The sequence below is a fragment of the Coregonus clupeaformis genome, chromosome 33 (genome assembly GCF_020615455.1).
Source record: "Coregonus clupeaformis isolate EN_2021a chromosome 33, ASM2061545v1, whole genome shotgun sequence".
NCBI lineage: Eukaryota > Metazoa > Chordata > Actinopteri > Salmoniformes > Salmonidae > Coregonus > Coregonus clupeaformis.
In genome coordinates this window covers 31883910-31895972 of record NC_059224.1, presented here as the reverse complement: position 1 = coordinate 31895972, position 12063 = coordinate 31883910, and the positions used below count along the sequence as shown (strand labels likewise).

Genomic DNA, 12063 nt, shown 5'->3' with positions numbered 1-12063 from the left:
GGCAGGACCTGGTTAATGACCTGAAGAGAGCTGGGACCACAGTCTCAAAGAAAACCATTAGTAACACACTACACCGTCATGGATTAAAATCCTGCAGCGCACGCAAGGTTCCCCTGCTCAAGCCAGCGCATGTCCAGGCCCGTCTGAAGTTTGCCAATGACCATCTGGATGATCCAGAGGAGGAATGGGAGAAGGTCATGTGGTCTGATGAGACAAAAATAGAGCTTGTTGATCTAAACTCCACTCGCCGTGTTTGGAGGAAGAAGAAGGATGAGTACAACACCAAGAACACCATCCCAACCGTGAAGCATGGAGGTGGAAACATCATTCTTTGGGGATGCTTTCCTGCAAAGGGGACATGACGACTGCACCGAATTGAGGGGAGGATGGATGGGGCCATGTATCGTGAGATCTTGGCCAACAACCTCCTTCCCTCAGTAAGAGCATTGAAGATGGGTCGTGGCTGGGTCTTCCAGCATGACAACGACCCGAAACACACAGCCAGGGCAACTAAGGAGTGGCTCCGTAACAAGCATCTCAAGGTCCTGGAGTGGCCTAGCCGGTCTCCAGACCTGAACCCAATAGAAAATCTTTGGAGGGAGCTGAAAGTCTGTATTGCCCAGTGACAGCCCCGAAACCTGAAGGATCTGGAGAAGGTCTGTATGGAGGAGTGGGCCAAAATCCCTGCTGCAGTGTGTGCAAACCTTGTCAAGACCTACAGGAAACGTATGATCTCTGTAATTGCAAACAAAGGTTTCTGTACCAAATATTAAGTTCTGCTTTTCTGATGTATCAAATACTTATGTCATGCAATAAAATGCAAATTAATTACTTACAAATCATACAATGTAATGTTCTGGATTTTTGTTTTAGATTCCGTCTCTCACAGTTCAAGTGTACCTATGATAAAAATTACAGACCTCTACATGCTTTGTAAGTAGGAAAACCTGCAAAATCGGCAGTGTATCAAATACTTGTTCTCCCCACTGTATATACAGACCGCTGCGCCACTCGGGAGGCCACAAGGTTATGGGTTTTAATGAGTATAGGGTTAGTTGGTAGGGTAATTAAAATATATGTATATTTTATTTTCCCGGTTCCCCTTTCCCATTTTGTATCACAAAGTGTAATGGATCTATACTATAGTTAAGTTGGGGGCAGTAATGCATCATATTGGATGTCAACCACCGTTAAACCTCACAGAAAGAGAAGTGCATGTCAGAGCAGAAACTATACCATGAAGTCCAAGGAACTGACCGTAGATGATAGAATTGTGATTAAGGCATATATCTGGGGAAGGGTATGAAACCATTTCTAGAGTGTTGAAGGTTTCCAAGAGCACAGTGGTCTCCATCGTTGGGAAATAGAAAAAATATGGAACTACCCAGACTCTGCCTAGAGCTGGCCGCCCCGTCCGACCAAACTGAGCAACCGGGCAAGAAGGACCTTGGTCAGGGAGGTAACCAAGAACCCAATGACCACTATGACCAAAATACGGAGTTCCTTGGCTGAGATGGAAGATTCAAAGCTGTAATTGCTGCCAAAGGTGCTTCTACAAAGCATTGACTCAGGTGTGTGAATAATTAGTGCCTTCAAAAAATATTCATACTCCTTATTCCACATTTTGTTGTTACAGCCTGAATAAAAAATGGATTCATTATATCTTTTTTTCTCACTCATCTGCACATAATACCCCATAATAACAAAGTGAAAACAGGTTTTTAGAAATGTTTGCACATTTATTGAAAATTAAATACAGACATATCTAATTTACATAAGTATTCACAAGTCAATACATGTTATAATCACCTTTGGCAGCGATTACAGCTGTTAGTCTTTCTGGGTAAGTCTGTAAGAGCTTTGCACACCTGGATTGTATAATATTCTTAAAAATATTATTCAAGCTCTGTCAAATTAGTTGTTGATCACTGCTAGACAGCCATTTTCAAGACTTGCCATATATGTTCAAGCCATTTTAAGTCAAAACTGTAACTAGGCCACTCAGGAACATTCAATGTTGTCTTGGTAAGCAACTACAGTGTATATTTGGCATTGTTTTAGGTTATTGTCCTGCTGAATTTGGTAAATTTGTCTCCCAGTGTCTGTTGGAAAGCAGACTGAACCAGGTTTTCCTCTAGGATTTTGCTCTCCCATTTCTTTGTATCCTAAAAAACTCCCTAGGCCTTGCCAAAACATGACGCAGCCACCACCATGCTTGAACACTCAGTAATGTGTTGTGTTCGATTTGCCCAAACATAACGCTTTGTATTCAGGACATAAAGTTAATTTCTTTGCCACATTTTATGCAGTTTTACTTTAGGATCTTATTGAAAACATGTTTTGGATTATTTGTATTCTCAACAGGCTTGGTTCAGTTCCTTCTTTTCACTCTGTCATTTAGGCTAGTGTTGTGGAGTAACTACAATGTTTTTGATCCATCCTCAGTTTTCTCCTATCACAGCCATTAAACTCTGTAACTGTTTTAAAGTCACCATTGGCCTCATGGTGAAATCCCTGAGCGGTTTCCTTCCTCTCCGGCAACTGAGTTAGGAAGGATGCCTGTATCTTTGTAGTGACTGGGTGTATTGATACACCCAGTACATCACACGGGGCTGTAGTGGAACAGGTTGAGAGCTTCAAGTTCCTTGGTGTCCACATCACCAACAAACTATCATGGTCCAAACACACCAAGACAGTCGTGAAGAGGGCACGACAAAGCCTATTCCCCCTCAGGAGACTGAAAAGATTTGGCATGGGTCCTCAGATCCTCAAAAGATTCTACAGCTGCACCATCGAGAGCATCCTGACTGGTTGCATCACCGTCTGGTATGGCAACTGCTCGGCCTCCGACCGCAAGGCACTACAGAGGGTAGTGCGTACGGCCCAGTACATCACTGGGGCCAAGCTTCCTGCCATCCAGGACCTCTATACCAGGCGGTGTCAGAGGAAGGCCCTAAAAATGGTCAAACACTCCAGCCACCCTAGTCATAGACTGTGTTCCCTGCTACCGCACAGCAAGCTGTACCGGAGCGCCAAATCTAGGTCCAAAAGGCTTCTTAACAGCTTCTACCCCCAAGCCATAAGACTCCTGAACATCTAATCATGGCTACCCAGACTATTTGGATTTGATCCAAAGTGTAATTAATAACTTCGCCATGTTCAAAGGGATATTCAATTATTTAGGTGCCCTTTGCGAGGCATTGGAAAACCTCCCTGGTCTTTGTGGTTGAATCTGTGTTTGAAATTCACTGCTCGACTGAGGGACCTTGTATGTGTGGGGTACAGAGATGAGGTAGTCATTCAAAAACATGTTAAACGCTATTATTGCACAGTGAGTCCATGCAACTTATTATGTGACTTGTTAAACATTTTTACTCCTGAACTTATTTAGGCTTGCCATAACAACGGGGTTGAACAGTTATTGACTCAAGACATTTCAGCTTTAAATTTTTTATTAATTTGTCAGTTTCTAAAAACATAATTCCACTTTGACATTATGGGGTATTGTGTGTAGCTCAGTGATACAAAATCACAATTTTAATGAATTTTTCATTCAGGCTGTAACACAACAAAATGTGGAAAAAGTTGAGGCTTGTGAATACTTTCTGAAGGCACTGTAACTGTGGAGGCTGGGAGATGGCGGTGGGTTCACTGGCGCACCCTGCCTTCCCCACTTCTGAAAAAGGAGTGGTGTAGAGGGAGGGACCCCTCTCAGGGGTATGCCTGAAACATGAGGAGAGCTGTGTAGCCCCCTTAGACTGGCCCCAACCTCCCAACTCACACAACTACAAGCACATACTGTACAGTCGTGGTCAAAAGTTTTGAGAATGACACATATTCATTTTCACAGTCTGCTGCCATAGTTTTTATGATGGCAATTTGCATATACTCCAGAATGTTATGAAGCGTGATCAGATGAATTGCAATTAATTGCAAAGTCCCTCTTTGCCATGAAAATGAACTTTAAAAAACATTTCCACTGCATTTCAGCCCTGCCACAAAAGGACCAGCTGACATCATGTCAGTGATTCTCTCGTTAACACAGGTGAGAGTGTTGACGAGGACAAGGCTGGAGATCACTCTGTCATGCTGATTGAGTTAGAATAACAGACTGGAAGCTTTAAAAGGAGGGTGGTGCTTGAAATCATTGTTCTTCCTCTGTTAACCAGGGTTACCTGCAAGGAAACACGTGCCGTCATCATTGCTTTGCACAAAAAGGGCTTCACAGGCAAGGATATTGCTTCTAGTAAGATTGCACCTAAATCAACCATTTATCGGATCATCAAGAACTTCAAGGAGAGAGGTTCAATTGTTGTGAAGAAGGCTTCAGGGCGCCCAAGAAAGTCCATCAAGCGCCAGGACCGTCTCCTAAAGTTGATTCAGCTGCGGGATCGGGGCACCACCAGTGCAGAGCTTGCTCAGGAATGGCAGCAGGCAGGTGTGAGTGCATCTGCACGCACAGTGAGGCGAAGACTTTTGGAGGATGGCCTGATGTCAAGAAGGGCAGCGAGAAGGCCACTTCTCTCCAGGAAAAACATCAGGGACAGACTGATATTCTGCAAAAGGTACAGGGATTGGACTGCTGAGGACTGGGGTAAAGTCATTTTCTCTGATGAATCTCCTTTCCGATTGTTTGGGGCATCCAGAAAAAAGCTTGTCCGGAGAAGACAAGGTGAGCGCTACCATCAGTCCTGTGTCATGCCAACAGTAAAGCATCCTGAGACCATTCATGTGTGGGGTTGCTTCTCAGCCAAGGGAGTGGTCTCACTCACAATTTTGGCTAAGAACACAGCCATGAATAAAGAATGGTACCAACACATCCTCCGAGAGCAACTTCTCCCAACCATCCAAGAACAGTTTGGTGACGAACAATGCCTTTTCCAGCATGATGGAGCATCTTGCCATAAGGCAAAAGTGATAACTAAGTGGCTTGGGGAATAAAACATCGACATTTTGGGTCCATGGCCAGGAAACTCCCCAGACCTTAATCCCATTGAGAACTTGTGGTCAATCCTCAAGAGGCGGGTGGACAAACAAAAACCCACAAATTCGGACAAACTCCAAGCATTGATTATGCAAGAATGGGCTGCCATCAGTCAGGATGTGGCCCAGAAGTTAATTGACAGCATGCCAGGGCGGATTGCAGAGGTCTTAAAAAAGAAGGGTCAACACTGCAAATATTGACTCTTTGCATAAACTTAATGTAATTGTCAATAAAAGCCTTTGACACTTATGGAATGCTTGTAATTATACTTCAGTATACCATAGTAACATCTGACAAAAATATCTCATAACACTGAAGCAGCGAACTTTGTGAAGACCAATACTTGTGTCATTTTTAAAACTTTTGACCACGACTGTATACTCTCACAAACATGTAGATGTATATCCTCCTTACAGCACATTGTCCACATTGAACACAATGTGCTAAGACATTGTGTTCTATGTTCCATATATGCTTCCCATTGCATCTTACCCATCCCTCTAATGATGTCTAGAAACAAATCAATTATAAGCATCTACTAGCCTTTTGTGTCTGTTTTCCACTAGAGATGTAATTTGATTAGGCCCTAAGTACATGTGGCAGCTGTGTTCTGATGAGATGGTTGTGTCCTTTGTGTCTGTCCCATAGATGAAGCACGTTGAGGAGCGCTTCGGAGAAGACGCCAACAAGGAGGTTCTGCTCATGTGCATCGGCGTCACGTCTGGCGTGGGCCGCCTCATCTTCGGCCGGGTGGCAGACTATGTACAGGGAGTCAACAAAGTCTACCTGCAGGTAAAGTCTACTAACCTCGAGATCTTGCACAAGTCATGACTATATCTCGAAAGACACCCTATTCCCCATATAGTGCACTGCTTTTGGCCCGATGACACCCTACTCTCCATAAAGTCTACAATGTGTGGAATTTAGGGTGTCATGGTGTCATTTGAGATGTAGCCTGAGCCCCATGTCATAACCATTACTCTGATTAATGCAAAGAAGCAATGCTGCTGTGTGCATCACATTCACGTCACCTCTCTGACATCTCCTGCTGTCTCCTCCCGGCCAGGTGTCTTCGTTCATGGTCATCGGCGTGATGTCCATGATGATCCCTCTGTGTCATGTGTTCGGAGGGCTGATCGCTGTGTGTCTACTCATGGGCCTGTTTGATGGCTGTTTCATCTGCATCATGGCCCCCATCGCCTTCGAGCTGGTGGGCTCCCAGAACGTGTCCCAGGCCATCGGCTTTCTGCTGGGCATGATGTCTGTGCCCATGACCGTGGGGCCTCCTATTGCAGGTACAGTTAAATAGGCAAGCCAGTGGCCACGTCTGAAATGGCATCTTCCGTGGGAAATAGGAAGTTAGTATGCTATGATGCCCTGTTTAAACAGACATGAAAAAGTTAAATCATTCATACAGCCACTGAATTGGTTAGTATGTACTGTTTGATGGTTTGAAAGATATTAACATTTAGCTTAATGATGTAAAACATTTCTCCCTGGAGTATGATTTTGAGCTTAGTTGTTTTCCTATAAGCCTCTGGTTCCACCTGGTGTTTATCTGTGGAACTGTGAAAGTGAAACGCTCCACACTCTACCATACACAAAGGAACATAAAGAAATCGATTCACAACATGGCAACTTCGCACCTTCTACAATTACAACTTGATATGAGTAGAGACATTATCTTGTGAATATGATACTTGTGTAAGAATTTATATACCTTGTGGAAGATACATACATTTCACCACTGGAATGTTGAGTTCATAGACGTCCATTCATGTTAAGCTCTTTCTAATTTAGATATCATTCATATCCACATGAGTCATGTGCAACCTGTTTGCACTGTATTACAGAAAAGGCATCAGTTTTTCTCCTAAATAGACTAGCATTCCAGGAAGAGAGGGGAAACAGTGGTAGAAGTAGGGAATGCAGGAAGTCATGCAACTTAGTGCTGTTCAGGGAGGGAAACCACAATCCACAAGGGGGGGCAGACGGAGGGGCCTAATTAGCCCTGACCCCAATCCAGTCAGTCTTCACTGGCTAGTAATAATCAGCTCTGTTTGTATTCAAAGAGTGGGTTTGCACTAACCCACTACCCACTGGGCAAAAGCTGGTTGAATTAACGTTGTTTTCGCATCATTTCAACAAATAAAAAAATATGTTGAATCCACGTGGAAACTGATTTGAATTTGCAAAAAGTCATCAACATAAGGGCATTTGGTATTTTCTTCACTTACATTTTTACCTAAATCCAATGACATGGTGATTTATTTATTTTTCACAGTGAATTCACTTTAGTTGACAACTCAATGTACCAAATGTAAATCAAAACTAGACGTTGAACTGACGTCTGTGCCCAGTGGGTACTTAGTATCACTCTGTCCCAGCTCAGATAAGCCCACCTTTGTTTTATATCTGAAAGGACCAAATAAGGTGTTCACTGTGGTTTGAAGTTATGGGGTTATGCACTCAGGACTGGGGGCATACTATTGCTCACCTTTGGGGTTCAGGGGTGCTGCTGAACTTTGTTCCTTGTCTTTAGGACACAAAATGTCTTTAGGACATGAAATGATTAATGATGTCCCAGATATTTCGATTAATGATGAACGAGTCCCAGATATTTTGATTAATGATGAACGAGTCCCAGATATTTATAGTTCTCTCTTCTCTCGCTCTCTCTCTAGGGTTCCTGAGGGACAGACTGGGGAGTTACGACGTGGCCTTCTATTTGGCTGGTATCCCTCCCATCATCGGTGGGGCCGTGCTGTGTCTGATCCCCTGGGTGGAGGCTAGACGTATCAGGAGAGCGCAGGAAGAGGCAGCCAAAGATGGCACCCAGGAGCAGATGCTGTAGTTCAAGTGAAGACCGCAACCCCCGAATCTGTCGTCTAAGTCTCCCAAAACACACTCAAAACAAAGAGATACACCCAGACATACATACAGACAGTTCATATTCACTCGCAGGAACTTGGAACTGCTGATTATCATATTTTCTATGATACAAGTATAGATGTATTGACCTGTGTATGTATAAACAATCTTTTAATGGCTGCTTTTGCAGGAGAATGTGGGGGAAATGCTGAAGTAATAATACATATCAGTTATACGCATAGATACTCAACATACACAATTGAACATTCATGTGATCTTGAAGAGCAATGCATCGGATTGTTGTTTTCCAATCTTGCAGCTGTTGAATTAACTTGAAGGTTAAAATGGAAAATTAGGAAATCTCGTATTTTATATTTCTTACAAGGGAACGCACGCTTTACTTGGGTGCTTTTTGAAGGCTGCAAGCACTTATTTACATAAGAATAGCAGTGGCCAGTCTCGCTAGCAAATTCCCTCGTTTTCAATGTGCATTGTTTAAGGGCATTGAGGATCATTCTCATCATTGCCTAGAAATGTTCAATACAAGCTTGAATATAGTTTTTAGGCTTTGCAGAATTTTGGAAAGAAAAACAAACTATATTTATTGGGTTTGTTTTAAAAACTATATTTCCAATAAACGCTAGGGACATAATTGACCATATATGGTCAAAGAAACTGTAATATCAATTTTTTCTCAAATTACCCCAATCATCCCATAAGTAGAATAGGTAAGTAAAGTATGTTTGGGACACAGGTGTTGCTTGTCTTGTCTACAGTATAACAAAGAATCTACTGCTGAGTAGAATTTAACTGGGAAAAAAGCTGCTTTTAAAAGTCAACCCTTTTCTGTTTATAGCACAGAGTGATCTGTGGGGGTTTGATACTCTCTTAAAACATGGCAAGATTGTGAATGTGTGGGGAATTTGTGAGTAATATGAAGTATGACCTGAGCATACAATATCACTTCAAAGAAGTGCTTTATGAGATAATGGGTGGGGAGGTAGTTCGTTTCTAGTGGTTGTACGGCTTACTATTGTCTTAGTTTTAAAGGTCACCTTGAAGGTGCTAGGGCACCTCAAGGGAGCTGCTTGAAGCACAATTACAGCGTCCCACCCGTGAAATATGAAATGCCATCTCAAGGCTGCAGTACTCTGGACCTGAAATAGGCCTGACTTTACCTGAGGCTGTATTCAGTTGTTATTATCTCTAATACAGTATAACTTGAATGCGCCGTACACCGTGCCTGAGAATCCTTTTCAGAGTTTTTGCGTCAGAACCACCATTGTCATTTTTGTATACATAGTTTATAGCCAGCACAGAACAGGATCCTCAAACTGAACGTCTACTTGTCTGACTATGCAACGTGAGTAAATGATGAACGTCAATGTTGATTTATAGGGAGTAATTTACATGAAACGGGAATGAATGAATATTATGAATTGATTTTTATTGTTGAAGTTGGCAGTATTTTGTCCAGCACATATAGGCTAGTAACCAATGTTATACTTTGATATATTCTAATTGTAGTAGGCTCACTCTGTCCACCATATTTCAAATGTAATTTGGGATGTAATCATTGACAAATGTGACCATTGACTATGTGCTCAGTTCATTAGCCTCTTGTTATATTTGTTTAATGATAATATTTTTCATATTTGTATTTATTTTTTTCTAGAATTTGTTTAGTGGCTGATGTCATGCCATAACTAATTGGTGTTGGCCTTTCTCATATTATTTGATGTTTTGAAGACCAAAACAACCTTTTGTATTGATAATTTTGGGTGTGCCCTTGAAATGTAAAGAAAATGGCTGATTTATCTATGGTCAATTCTATTTGCCAAAGCACCACCCTCAGGATAGTTTATTAGGCCTTTCAAACATTTTATGTTTCAAATCACCCTCCTGAATTTCAACAATCATTGATAATTATAAAGATTGCTCTTGGAGAACTTTAAGACCCACAACTTTTACAGTGAAGGATTTTAACTCGACAATCCCTTGACCACTAAGCACGCAGAAAAGTCATAACTTATCAAAATCCAAACTATCCAGCTTTGTAGGTCATTGGTTTTGCCAAGGCAAGACTTGTGACACAATCTACCTCAGATGTCATGCAAATTTGTAGTATTTTGTCCTAACAGTATTTGCAGGACAGAAAGAGGCTTTAGGTTCAAACCATTACAAAACATGACCATCATGTGTTTGGGCAATATTTCCCTTCCACTGTATGTCCTTATACAGTAGATATCCAAACATTAGGAGAGAGACTCTGTAAAAGAGTCTTTCAGCTTCCTAGCCATCACTGTTTGCTCTGAACGGGATTGCTGCCTATCTGTACTACAGAACGGTGTTTGTGTCTGAGAAGTACAGTACTTCAGTAGGAATTTTGTGACCGGGGAAATGCAAAAAAATCACTAATTCTGAGAAGAAAAGTTGCTATCTTGAACTTAAATCTTGCTTTGGGAATGATCTATTTTTTCTACGCTTTCAATTTCCAGTTTATATTTTTTGCTATCAATGTGAGAATTAGATAATACCCATGTCACAAGGAATATTTTGGATAGATTTTTTGTTTTGTTTTTCTAACCAGAGCATATGTTTCTATTAGAGAAATGTCAAATTATATATTTGTTTTATCAAGTCTTTTTTATGTTTTATGTTAAGTTCATCTTTAGTTATAATTGCTATATTTTTTACTTTTTACATCATAGACATACGCAGTTGCACAATTCACCAATGAAAGCCTCAGGTAATTTCTCAAGTAATAGAAATTCCTGAAATTGTACCCCGGAGGTTTACTGAGATACGTCTTTGCCATACACGCCTTAGTAAGTGTTTTAGTATAATTATTCATTACATTATCTCGTACTGAATGAATTCATTGCCATCCAAAGAAGTTTGTCACTTTTTGGGAATGTCCCAGTATTTAGATCATATGAAGAGAATGTAAAGATTAGTTTATGCATGTTCTATTTTTGTTTAGTGGCTAAAGACCAAATTCAACAGCATATTGTTTGAAATTATTCAATTAACATGTTTCTACTGACATATGTAGGTTATATATAGATTTTATTCAAACTTTTGCGGTTCACAGGTGTAATTAAGAGTGTATATCTATGCCTAATGCAACTAGAATTCTACAACACTGCACACTGTAATGTCACAAAAAATATCAACTTTGCGGCTTTCACTTTCACCCCATGTTTTGTGCATTGTCCTTATCTAATTTCCTTGTTCACACAGATACAGTATGTATGTATTTCTTTAAAATACACATTTTATATTGCTGATAATTAAAATCCCTCTTAGCTTTATGTAGTCATTTCAGCATGTTATTGCTTTTCAAAATGCCTTCATATTTTTTGAATTGCATGATTTCATGTTTTAATTTGATTGTATGAAATGTAACATGTCATAGTACTATGTACAATGAAGTACTATGTACAACTGAAATTAAAATACATATTTTGAACAAAGTAAAGATGTTTAAGTTTTTTCCTTGAGTTTCTCATCATTCATCACTCTCCAGTTGCATCATGGTAAAATGATTATATGTCACCCAATTTGAGCCTGCCAATGCCTCTGTCTCTGTCAACCTATAGGGCCTGGTTTATTGAAGCTACTTTATGCTTATACACACATATTTAAAACAGAGTGATTGCATTGTTTGCTGTAATACAGGGGAGTCGGGCTGTAGCCAAAGCAAGCGATCAAGTATAGAAGGCCAATCTGCGTGGCCAAGCACGACTCCAACACCATCATTAAGTTTGCTGACGACACAACGGTGGTAGGCCTGATCACCGACAGCGATGAGACAGCCTATAGGGAGGAGGTCAGAGACCTGGCAGTGTGGTGCCAGGACAACAACCTCTCAACGTGAGCAAGACAAAGGAGCTGATCATGGCCTACAGGAAAAGGAGGGCCGAACACGCCCCCATTCACATCAACGGGGCTGTAGTGGAGCGGGTCGAGAGATTCATGTTCCTTGGTGTCTACATCACCAACAAACCATCATGGTCCAAACACACCAAGACAGTCGTGAAGAGGGCACGACAACGCCTTCTCCCCCTCAGGAGAGTGAAAAGATTTGGCATGGGTCCTCAGATCATCAAAAAGTTATACAGCTGCACCATCGAGAGTATCCTGACCGGTTGCATCACCGTCTGGTATGGCAACTGCTCGGCATCCGACCGTAAGGCGCTACAGAG

General features: G+C 41.4%; 1 protein-coding gene across 1 annotated transcript in view; it reads left to right on the top strand.

Annotated features, from left to right (window-relative positions):
* Positions 1 to 11332, top strand: part of LOC121549000 (monocarboxylate transporter 10) — a 56794-nt gene extending 45462 nt beyond the window's left edge. The window contains exons 4-6 of the mRNA XM_041860762.2: positions 5633 to 5776; positions 6051 to 6279; positions 7669 to 11332. Of these exons, the coding sequence (XP_041716696.1) occupies positions 5633 to 5776; positions 6051 to 6279; positions 7669 to 7838 (543 nt within the window). The 3' untranslated portion in view covers positions 7839 to 11332. The remainder of the gene's footprint in view (positions 1 to 5632; positions 5777 to 6050; positions 6280 to 7668) is intronic.
* The last annotated feature ends 731 nt before the right edge of the window (positions 11333 to 12063 follow it).